The following is a 12,511-nucleotide window of genomic DNA, read 5'->3' as shown; positions in this document are numbered from 1 at the left end:
ATGACATCTTAGATTCAACGAAATACAGTAATACTTGCTTGTATGTACTTTACAGATTTCCAGTAAAAAAGATCTGATGAGACAAATGACCAAAAGAGAGATCATGGATCACGGTACATGTAACGAATTTCTGGACAATCTCGAGCAAGTGGCCAGTCTAACCATTTTCCAGAAAGATCAACTGCCTTGTGTAATAGATGCATTTGATAAACAAGGGGAAAGGTCAGCAGAATGGCACAGAAAGTACTGCTTGTGAAGTGGATTTTTAAGCACCTAAGAAGATAAACATAGTAGATTTTTTTTCCTCTCAAGTACCTTTCTTCTTATTACCCACATCAAGAACCACTGTTTGTTCAGCATTACTCAAATTTGACATCCAAGACTTTAGTTCTACCTGCTTCGGTTCTGGAATGATAGAAAGTGAAGTTCAGAATATTAAATATTGGCTTGGTTCTTGTTTAAGAAAACAAATTCATAGAAGATCCAAGTACTGCACATGAGAATCCAGAGAAGCATTTAGCCCCAGATGCTATTAACTCCAGGAACCATTTGCTAGAGCTTCCCCGGTGGAAGGAGGGCTAAGTGTAAGGCAGTTCCTACCCCGCAGCTTCCATTTATTTTCTTTAATCTCAATGTAGCTCTGACTTCTTATCTGCAGCAAACCTTCTCTTTACAGCTCTCACAATTGCTATTTTCTGTCTGTTGGGTTCTGTAAACTCTCAATTTACTCTTCTCTACCCTTTCCAACATAATCTCAACACCAACTTCTCCACTGTCTGCCATCCTTCTTTAGCACAAATTTTGTCCGACCCAATGTACCTGCTATGGGGACCTGCTAACCAAAACTCTGGTTTGGGAAAAACTATTTCCAAAATGAGAATATGTGACAGCATTAAGTACTGGCCTTAATTTGCTGTTAAGTCAAACTTCAAAGTAGCTAACTCCTTTGGAAAAGGTGAGATTTATATGAGACGCTTGAAAAAGCTGCTGACTCTATTCAAATCACTACCAGTAAGATAAGACAGAGGACAGGTTAATCTCACAAGCAATTCTCACCTTGCAAAATTTCATTTGTAAGCCAGTTGCTGGAAACTCAAAATATATTGTTTGGCCAGTAGCTCTTAACTTTCTAGGAAGATCACAAACTTCTCCACACACTGCCCCCAGAGAAATCGACCAACAAGTTTGTATATACTTTCAGGGAGTTCAGACCCCAGATTAGGAAGCACATGTGCTGGCTTGTACAGAACCTGGATCATATTTATCTACTTCCTCAAAGAAGGAGAACATAGTGGTTCTGAAGGGAACCTTGGGTTAACACATTGAAGACTGGCTCCTTAGAAATCAACCAATACATGTAAATATTTTCTAGTAGTACTGATCCAATGGCGTTGAAGAGAATGAAAAAGACACTTCTTTTGGTTTGCGTAGAGATATTTAAATAGCCCCTCCCCCCCCAAATTGAGGGAGCACTTTGGGATAAGGGGGAGGCAATGAAACAATGGGAAACAGATTTTGGTTTTAAAAACAATGAATGTTCTTTCTTAAATTTAATTTGGGAAGCTGAAAAGTTGGTTGACAGACAAGGTATCTTACGGGGGCAGCTAATTCAGTCACAAAGATATATCATGTCCTTCCAAGGACCCTGCAAAAGTTCAGCATGACATTGATCCAGCAGCAAGGAAGCAAGCCCTAGGTGATTTAAGGGATGAATGGATTTGAAAGGCATGCCTAATGGTTTCAAACCAACTAAAGCACCAGATGAAAAGCTGCCTTTTTCGAAACAACAGACTGTGTTTGAATTAGTGGCTGCTTTTGCACAAGGTTATTTACGAGGAGGCAGGTGCATCAGGCTAAGGTGGTTTCAGGTGACAATTCAAATTGGAAGAGGGCCAGGAAAAGATGGGTGTGGGAACTAAATCAAAAGCCATCCTTCAACATCTGCTTTAGGTGTTTGGTAAATCTCTGCCAGGATGTCAAGTCAGCATTTCCTTTACACTCAGGAGAATGAGATAGCAAAGGTAGGAGTCCAAGAAAAAAAAGGTTTATTTCAGCCCCTATTTCATCATAGAGCGCGTCAGTGAAATAATTAATAAATCCAATGTCTTTATATTGATCGCTATCCTTTCGCTTCTGTTCAAATGCTGGGCATGTGTCCAAACGAGGTAGAGGAAGGACTCCGTATCACAGTTGAACTTTGAAAGCATATTTGTTTAGGGAGGAGAGGCTTAATTTAAGATCCGGCAATGACTGGTTCCCAAATTCCCATCTAAATTCCAAAGGAACTTTGCACTTTGGTGAGATGCAGCCTCTTTCCTTTTTTCATTTGAGGCTCCAGAGATTGGAATGAGAAAGAGTTCACATATTTCAACTTTACTCCAGCTGGGATCTCAAGTACTTTTAGCCTCCTTTTGGCAAGGCTGGATCTCAGAATACAAGTGCTGACTGTACGCTCAGAAAGTGTTTCTCTAACTATGGATTCAAGTTGGGGGAAAGTAAAAGTCAAGTCTCCCACACTATATAAAACATGCTTATTTTGAGCTTGAAAAAAGTCTCAAAGATTATCTTCTCATTTCTTTCTAGCAGCATCTCTGGACAATAGAAATGCTACACCTCTGCTAACCTCCTTGAAAAAAGAGGTATTGTGTTGAGATTACAAACAAAACAGAGTAGACGACTCAGAATCAACTCACTTCTTTGGCATGTGAACAAAAAGTAAGTAACTCCCAGATAAGTACATTCTTTGGAACTGAGCCCCAAATGCTTTGTAAATTTCATGGTCAAGGGGAAATAATCAGTATTTTTGAGGAAAGAAGGTCCTATTTCTCTCTACAATGATGAAATGGTGGTATTTCCTGATTTATTATAGGAGTCCACATTAAAAAATGAATGTGCATTTTGCTTGATTTGTCCTAGATGCTACTTAAATTTTTCTTCACTAATTCCTAATTAATGGAGGAAAGGGATTCTGACTCAAATAATTACCATCTTTGGTTTCCCTGGAAGAAAAACAAAGCTAAAATTTGTCATCTTTTGTCTTGGGACTATCTTGTCAGCAGTTTATTAAGACACAAAACAACAATTCAGTACGTGGCAACTAGAAATGGGCCTGGAGAATCATTTAAAACTTTTCTATGAGATAAATCTTTACTAATTTTTATTTGTAGGAACTGATCACAGCACATGTTGACATTCTTCCTGCAATGTTTTTAATCGGCTACAACTGCCATGCAGTTCCTGAGCGTAACAGTAGATGGCTCCACGTGCCTTGTCTTTGAAAGGATTGGTGCTTTCTATCAGGAACAGTAGGTGCTGGTTTAGAAAAGTCAAAGGATAATTAGAGTTCTGGGGGAAAAATGTGAGAAATTGGTGTTTGGGATCGTGGAATATTATTGAACTGTGGAAAGTGGCATTGCTCATGATATACAGTTGAAAACATATAAAGTCAGTCAGTCTTATCTCCTTATGTCTTGGGTGCCTGTCTATGATGAGAATTAATTGTCATTTTCCCAGAGGAATAAAAGTGATCTTCTGGAAAATCAGAATCATCATTATCTAATTACGTGCTGTCAAAAAAGAACTTTCTGGAATATTGGAAATGTTCCTCTTCTGTCCAATACAGCAGCAATTCACCACACGTAGCTATTATGAACACTTAAATGTGGCTAGGGCAATTTTTGTTTGTTTAATTTAGTTAAACTTAAGCTCATATATCCCCATGTGGCTATTTACTGAATAGCACTGGCCATTACCTTGAACAGCAAAGATATAAGTAGTTGAATCATTTATACATGATAGATCTCAAGCCAAATTATAGAATATCAAACGGGGAGCATCCTTTACTAAAAGGGTTTATGTTTCTAAATCCAGTTCACCTCAGCATACTTAGTGAGGACATTCAGTAAACAAGTAGAATTTTCTATTTACAATTTATTGTGGAACATGGTTACCGGGATAATTTTATTTTTTTGGCTGCAAGTTCTTGAAAAATTACCCTTATCCCACACCCCCCTCCATTCTTCCCTTTTAGATAAATAGAAGGATACTAGCATTCTATAAAGTGCTTTCCTTTCTTACAAGACTAATTTGCACTTTCCCTGTGTTAAACTCATTTTCATGCCAGGCCTTACTAATAAAATTTGAATCAATTGAATGACTTCCAGATATAAATGTACCTTGAAATGAAATAATAAGCACACAAACCTAAGAAAAAATGATTGGTCAAAAGACTGGTTTTAAAATGACAAAATAGTAACACTGACTTAAAAAGTCCAAAAAATTTTGCTGACTCAACCTTCTTGAAAATAGCATTTTAAAATACACTTGTAGGAGAAAAACAAGAGCAAAAAACAGTTCAAGCAAATAATAAATCTCTACATAATTTTCACCAATAAGAAGAAATTTCACTCTCCTCTCTTCATTTCCACGCACCAAGTAGCTGAACATCTAACTGCAGACCATTCTTCAGCCTTCATTTTTCCACAGCTAATAAAGGGTGCGAATAAACGAGGTGATAGTACAGCAAGATAAATCAGTTAACACAGAGCTAAAAGAGACTCATAAATCATCTAGTTCAACACCTCATCAATTTCACAGATACTGCAGGTATAGGGAGAGAGTAAGTGACTTGTTAGGGTTCCATATTGATTAGAACCCTAGGCTCTATTCCCAAGGCGGGAAATCTGCCCACAGCACTAGGCTACACCTGTCATCCTAGGATAATCAAGGGTTGCACAAATCTAATTTTTATAGATTTAACTGGAAAACCAAAAAGGACAACTAAAGGGGAGGTAACACCTGAATTCAACCACTAAAGCCAAAAATCCCATCAATCTTAAGCAGTGTTTTCAACAGCACAATTTGTCTCTTTAAGACCTTACAAAACGTTATAATGGTTTTTCCATTTATTATTTGTGGCACCAGAATCAAGATTCTAAGTCCCTGCTTCAGGGATTCCAGATTCTTCTCCCAAGTAAGGGAGGATACCCTCATTTTCTCATCTCCTGTCCAAGCAGGTACTGTCTTTGGGGTCATCCAGATGCTCCTCCAAAGTCGAATTCTTCCAGGCCACCTCTGGAGATTGATAAAGTTGATCCCACCACTTCCGGTGCCATATTAGGTAACTTACCAACACAAACAGTCACCTAGCTTTGCCCCTTCAATTTTCTTACTTTTTCCTAGATAGGTGTTATTCAATTGATTTTTTTTTTTTTTGGGTCTATTGTAGTATATTGGCCAGTAGTTAGACTGTAAGAATGTAATGTTAGTAATAATATAAGAAATGTGAATTATTATGATAAATAATAAATATTTAAAATATTTAACAATATATGCCTAAGAATAAATTAAATTAAAAAAAGCAATAAATATAAATAGTTTATGGTGATTTTCTGTTCCAAAAGACAGAATAATCTCAGGAATCAGATTAAATGTCTAATGGAGCATATAAAATAGAGCAAGATTGAAAATGCACCAGGGGAGAAATCAATCCTAAGAATTTAACACTCCATTAGACCACTGAAAAGTACTACACTTAGTAGCCAGAAATATTGCCACCTCTAGGAAAACAAAGGATTGACCCACATGTCGTGGAAGAATGCCAACAAGACACTTGCTAATCAGTAGCTGATCTTCTCCACTTTGCCAGAAAACCTGCTTGAAAGGCATAACAGAGCACAGCTTGTGAACCCTGACTTCTGTCAAGTGCCCTAGGTCTTCCTTGCCCAACCATTGCCCCCCCCAATAAACTAACCATTAATGATAGGACCTAACAAGCTGCCACACTTTTTAATCTGTTATGAAAATCTCGACAGCCAAGAATTTTTCTTCCCTTTTAGAAGTCAATTCTACATTTGCTCTAAACCTCACCTGACTAGTTGTTTTCCTTCCAAATCTCCAATCAGGCATATACTCTGGTTAACTGTAACCTCCTTGTTTCTTAGCACAGGCTTATCACCATGGTCCATGTTTTAAACTAAGACACAGCTATCACATGCCAAGCTCTAGCTACTGTTTTCGGGAGGAAAGAAAAATTATTCACCCCATCTGAGAATGACTGTACCAGACATTATTCAAGAGTGCAAAACCCTGATCCCTGAACTCTTCCCCTTTATGAACTCAGTTCAGAGACCCTCCCTCGGCCATTAGAGATCATCCAGGGCTAAATATAGATCTACGCACACCAGCGGTCCTCGGCCATCGTCACATGGTGCTGCTGACGAAGAACTCCTTGGAGACGCCTTCTGCCCAAACACACATACACAAATTTCTGTGCATATTCCTCCATACACACTATACCCACCGAATTCGTCGGCGAAGACGGACACATCTACATTCAGAAGAGAAAGTGGCTCCCTAGAGATCCCCTCCTGCGGTTTACTACACTTGTGCCGCCCTCCGCACTGTCAGAGGACCTAGCTACGCTGCTTTCGCCTGAGCTGCGCGGATCAGGTTGGGGTAAGGTGGGAATCAATACTCCAGTGGTTCGCAGACAGACACACACACTTACACTCCAGCCCCCCTGTTCCGCCCTGTTCCGCTTGTACAGCGCTTAAGTTGTTTCCCCGGTTCCCCTAGAGAGAGGAGCCTCCCCCCCTAGCAGCCCGAGAGGCTCCCAGGTACCCACAGTTCACGTTATTATCGCCCGGCCAGGTGACCCGAGACGACTCACCTGAGCTCAGGCAAGAGCAAGGCGACACGTTGTGTCCCAAGTTACCAGGTGAACGGAGAAAGGAAAGAATATCACCTCGTCAGTGGCGAGCACGTGACTTCTGTTCCCTTGTCTCTTCCTGAGAGTCAGACCTTAGATTATAAGGCTCCGTCACCAAAAATAAGCAGGACCCCCACCTGCCCACCCACCCCCACACACACTCACGAAAACTAGCCAAGAAGTAGAAGGAAACAACCTAGCTGTGCACAGGAAGGGAAAAAAGGATGAAGAAAGGATGAAAGCGACTAGAACTCAGACAAATCCTCAAAAACTGTACCAAGATCTCGAGACAGAAGGCCTGGCTGCCGGATCGGGGCGAGAGAAGCGAAGCAAAACCCAAGCCTGTCCCCGCCCGGGCCCCAGCGGCTGGGGCCCGCACCTGCTGGCACCGTGTCCGCTCCCGGAGCGGCCCCAGACGCCCTCGGCGGCCAGGCAGGAGGACTCCCCACTTCCCCCGCTTTTGCGGGACGCTCTGTACCAGCGAGCGCTCGCTGGCCGGAATCTCCCGCCGCCTCCAGGGGCACCGGCAGCCGGGGAGCAGTCAGAGATCCGGGCTGCTCCGCGCGCAGCTCCCGGGCCGCCTGGGAGAGCGCAGCGCGCAGCAGGGTGGCGTGTTCCCGCTGCCGGGCTCCGGTTTCTCCAGTGAGAACTGCTGACCAGGGAACAACCCACCTGCAGATGGACCCGGGGTCCTCGGCTTCCCGGCTGTTTTCCGCGTGCCCACCAACGCAACCAAAGGAGAGGAAGCAAAAGCGCGCAAAATATTCCGTCCAACCAGTCGGGTGCCTTGTTTATACTGAAACTACTGCCGCCGTCGCCGCCGCCGCCGCCGCCGCCGCGCACACCCCCTTCTCTTCGAGCGCCCGCCCCCGCCGCCAGCCCCGCCCCCTGCCGGCCCCCGCGGACCAATCACGGCGCAGCTCACCGCCCACTCCGCCACCGCCCCCGGCGCCCGCGGCCAGCCCACGCGTCCCCGGGGCCCGGGACTCCAGTGGCTCGGCTGCGGGTTGTCCTCCCACGCTGCGGAGGCCGGCGGAGCCCGGCGCAGGCGTGTTTAACTACGCTGGTTCGGCTCGCTCGGACGGCGTGCGTTTCCTCCTGAGGGCATCTGCTGGGGGCTTGTTTGTGCAGTCATGTGTATGCCTGTGTGTGTTCATTTACCTGTGTGCTACCTGTAAATACCGGCCCGACTTGTTATACAGTATCTATTAACATAATTATGAGCTAGAGGTTACTGTCCGTCTAACTTTCAGAAGAAAGCTGAGAGAAACCACAAGAACATTCGCTCAGCAAATATTTACAGGAAGCCTGAGTGCTAGACTTTGTGCCAAACGCTGGGGGCACACTCCAGGCTGGTCCCTGCCATTAGGAAGCCTACAGTTAAGTGGTGGACAAACGTTAAGCAAATGGTCACCCAAACAAAATGTAAAATTGCGGCAGTTAACAAGTTCCACAAAGAAAGGAAAACTGCTGTGAAATATGTTTCTGGAGGTAAAGAGGGGAGGTCTGACCTCAGTAAAGGCTGTGCTGTCGTGGTAACCGCATGCTCTATCATTGGATACTTGATAACTATTAAAGGAAAAACGGTAAAACTTTTTTTCTAAGAAAAATTTGTACGAATAAAAAGAGGCTGGAGGGAAGAAACGATGAAAACAAATAAGGGAAGGAAGAGACGCAAGGAAAGAACAAAATCTTAAATCATCAGGAGCCTCTCTTGCCTGCCATGTGACCTTGAGTAAGTAAAGTAGCTTTTCTGAGCTTCAGTTTTCCCATGTGTAAAACAACACTCTTCATACCTATCCTGAAGGGCTATAATTAGGATTACTGAGATAGAGGGACTCTTTCTGTCCCTGCTCCATCTTCCCTCCCGCCTCCTCCTTGCTGGGTGGCAAACAGCATGAAGTTCACCTTGCCTATTCTTAGCTGATTCCTCCCCTTATTTTCTTCATCTGTGCCTCCTCTCACTTCTCTTTGCCTAATTATACTCCCTCCTTCTCTTCTGTAAATGGGTCTCCTGTGACTCCGTTGTCTACTCTCACCTATCTGAGCTTCTCAGCAGTTTGAAGAAGGAGCCCTAAGACCAAGAAGGCTTGGCGGGTCCAGCTGTTCAGAGTAAAGCACCAAGGCTTGGGTGGCTCTGCCCAGCCCAGCTGTTGTGGTTGTGCTGGTTGGCTAGTCTTTCAAGCTCAGTTTTCCACCCTGGTTCTGCAACAAACAAGCCGTATGAGGTTGGGCAAGTCATTGACAATCTTGAGGTTCCTGGTCCTGTAGCAATAAATTAAGACTTGGACTAAATCATGATTTCTTAATGGAAATATTTGACATGTCCTTTGTAACCTCCGGTTACACCCACCAGCCCAGAAGATTTTGCCCAGTTTTACATTCTGAAGTTTTTTTTCCCACCAAAACAAAAGATGTTTATTTTAATTTCTCAAAAATATAAAATGGATACCGTGAGACTGTTCATTCAATGCTTTACCAAACCACATTCCTGCTCCCCATTCTGGCCGATCCCCCAGGACCCCTTCCATCTCCCTATATGAGAGAGAATATATACGGAGACAGCTCCAGAGTTAGGTGGCTCAAACCCTAACTCTGTCTCTATCACTTAGCCAGCGATCAAACCTCAGAAAATGCACGGACAGATTCTGGGCCCCCGTTTACTCATCTGAGAAACAGCAATCGTGGTTTAGAAAAGCAGATTCTTCACAGAAGAAGATTAAAAGAGATAATACACAAAATGAGTTTGGAACGGTGTCCCTCAGAGAAGCCTTCCCTGACCTTCCTACTTAACAACTGCAGTCTCATCATCCCCACTCCATCTTGTCATTCCCTTTCCTGATGCGTTGTTTCCTCCATAGGCCTTGTACCACCATTTAACATACTGTCTCTTTTACTGATCATTCCCTCCCTCCCCTCACTGGAATATAAGCTCCAGAAGAGCCGGGTCTGTTGTCATTGTAGTTGTTGTCTTCCTGCTGTATTTCCAACGTCTAGAACAGTGTCTCACGCACAATAAACATTCAATAAGTACATGTTGGTTGGATTACTTACTTAATTAATTAATGCCTAGCCCATGGTAAGCACTCAGTAAATAATAGCTGTTATGAGTATGTATTAAGTATTCTCTATCATGAAAAGATATTCTGTCTATTCTTTACTCGTCATAGTTTCTTTCTGGTCTTTTGACTCCATTGGCTCAACGCTTGTCTCTGTAAATCTTGGTAAGCTCAGTAATACTGGTCAAATAGACGCAAATAAACCCCTGCTGAGTAAGACCTTACTCCAGTAATAAAAATAGCCACTTGTATTGAGCTTCTGCTATGTGGCCGGCTTTGTGCCGAACATTAGTTTTCTTCTCCTTTCCTCTTGGACCTGAGGTTCACAAAATTAGAACAATTGTCGTGACTATCCATGTCCAACGTTCTTCCTTTTATTTCACTTTCTTTCATTTCCCATCTAAGATCCTTTTCACCATCCCAAAGGCACTTACTCCTTCACACTGTATTTAGTGTGAGTTTTTCGATCCGCCTTTCATGAACAATGGTGTATTGTTTTATGTGAGCACAAGAGTATACTTATTTAAATGTTATTGTGCAATCTGTCTCATTCTGTTTCTCACTGTTTTCTCTCTAACTTTTGATTTTGATCATCCACCCATGTTGACATATATTGATGTTGTTCACTCCGTTTACTCACTGTTGAGTATTTCACCATATTTGTGTTACGGTTTTTGCTTACATGTTCTTTCATCCTCACTAAAACTCTGAGATATAGGTACTGTTTTCTCCATTTCTGAGATAAGGGAATAAGGCTTAAGAAGGTAAATAACTGCCAAGGCCATTCAGCTGGAGAAGCCATGAATTAAACCCATATCTCTCTGATTCCAATGTTCCCGTCTTCTCACTCTACAAAATGGATTTAATTACTGTAAGATTTTTGAAATAATGTCTGAAAAAAATCCTCTAACTCTTGGTCATTTTATATGTCCAAGATATTGCTGTTAAAACTAGTAGATATGTGTATTTAAATTAAACCAGAGTCTTTTCATTGCTGTTAAAACTAGTAGATATATGTACTTAAACCAGAGGTCAGTTCTTGTCATTGCAAAGCAGCGTTTATTATGTCTCAGATGCAAGTTTAATATCATTATTTGTGATTTATGATCTTAAAACACAAGAACTTTATTTTTTTTAAAGAGATTGTTGTAGACTTTTTTTTAAAGGTCAGTGTGAACTTTTTAATTTAATTAATTAATTAATTAATTAACTAATTAATTAATTGGCTGCATTGGGTCTTCATTGCTGTGCATGGGCTTTTCTCTAGTTGCTGCGATCGGGGGCTACTCTTCGCTGCGGTGGGCGGGCTTCTCATTGCGGTGGCCTCTCCTGCTGCGGAACTTGGGCTCCAGGGTGCACGGGCTTAGTAGTTGTGGAGTGCCAGCTCAGCAGTTGAAGACACAAGAACTTTAAATGAAAATCTCACAAAGCATAACGGCCTTCAAATATTTAAAAACTGTCCTATCAAAGAGGAATGAGGCTTCAGACACCAGATAGGACTAAAGAGGGAAAAGTATAAGGGAATGGATCAAGGCTTCAGGGTAAGAAAAACATTAACGATGCTCCAAGTAGAACAGCAGCTTTTTTTGGTATTGAATTCCTTCTCTCTGGATCATAAAGGGCCTTGTGAAATGGCCAAGTAACTCTCCAAAACACTTCCATGTATTCTCTTTCATTTAGTTTCTTAGTGTCACTCTGAAATATGAAGATGAAGAGTCCAAGGATACTGAATCTTAGCCCCAGTTTATAAATGGCAGGAAATGAAGGCATTGGTCACACTAGTTATCAACAGCCAATCTAGACCTCAGCCTCAAACTTCTCACTTTCAAAGCCAAGGAAGACAAACCCATTTTTTATAAGTATGATGTATATTGCCTCTCGTGTATTTCAATAAAAGATTACAAGAATTTCATAAAACAAAAACGTGAAGAATGATCAGATGCAATTTTGAGAAAATCATTGAACAATTCCTAAGCAAGGTATGTAAATATAACTTTGTAGCTGGTTAACTTGCCCTTTAGCATCTCTGAACTAATCACAGCTTCTCTGGAACACACAAACCCAATTATTTTTTTTAAACCGGTAAGAAATAAACCCTATAATACCTAAGTACTGCACAGATACCAAAGTATTTATTTTATGTAAAAGAAAGAAAAAAGCAGTTGCTTTTGCACAGAGAATAGATTTAAAGGAAGAGGAAGAAAAAAAAAAATGCATGATTTTCCCCCCAGCCCCACCCCTTTCACAGAGGAGGAGGAAATAACGGTAGCGGTGTGGCTAGGTAGAGACAAAGATATTTTGGAGCCAGAGGTCTCATTTCTTGCGATCTGGGTTCCATGCCTTGGGATCCTCTCTCTTTGGGCTCTCTCTCCCACGTGGCTGCAATGGTATGATGGGGTGTTAGGTCAGTTAGACCAGCCTGGCTCTAGACCTTAGAGAAAACCCCTTATATTCCCTTGCTTTTTAGCATGATTTTCCCTGACTTCCCTTTCCTCATCATCTGAGAGCCTAGGGTGAAAGGGGGAAGGAAGCTGCTTGGCATGCTTTGGTTTCATGCCCTCTTCCTCATTCTAGCCTGAGTAAAAGGGATTCTGCCCATGGGCCAACCTAGCTTATGAGCGGGCCATGTTGGGATTTCATAGTAATAAAGCGTGTATGTGTTTGACATCGACCTCTATTCATACCTTTCCCTGGAACTTGAAAGAAGGATGATGAACGCCAGACATGAAAATTTAGATATTCA

The 12,511-nt window shown here is 42.2% G+C and overlaps 1 protein-coding gene across 3 annotated transcripts in view; it reads right to left on the bottom strand.

The window, feature by feature from the left end:
• Positions 1-7,532, bottom strand: part of RASGEF1B (RasGEF domain family member 1B) — a 35,755-nt gene extending 28,223 nt beyond the window's left edge. The window contains exons 1-2 of one of the 3 annotated variants that reach the window (XM_036852738.1): positions 7,382-7,532; positions 4,432-4,485 (exon numbers count right to left, since the gene is read on the bottom strand). In XM_036852738.1, coding sequence (XP_036708633.1) covers positions 4,432-4,446 — 15 coding nt within the window. In that variant the 5' untranslated portion in view covers positions 4,447-4,485; positions 7,382-7,532. Of the gene's footprint in view, positions 1-4,431; positions 4,486-7,088; positions 7,228-7,381 lie in introns of those variants that run through there. The other 2 variants (XM_036852739.1, XM_036852740.1) reach the window with 2 other exon arrangements.
• Between the last annotated feature and the right edge of the window lie 4,979 nt (positions 7,533-12,511).

The sequence above is a fragment of the Balaenoptera musculus genome, chromosome 5 (assembly GCF_009873245.2).
Source record: "Balaenoptera musculus isolate JJ_BM4_2016_0621 chromosome 5, mBalMus1.pri.v3, whole genome shotgun sequence".
Taxonomy (NCBI): Eukaryota; Metazoa; Chordata; class Mammalia; order Artiodactyla; family Balaenopteridae; genus Balaenoptera; species Balaenoptera musculus.
Note: the sequence above shows the minus strand (reverse complement) of the source record. Positions and strands in the feature narration are given on the sequence as shown.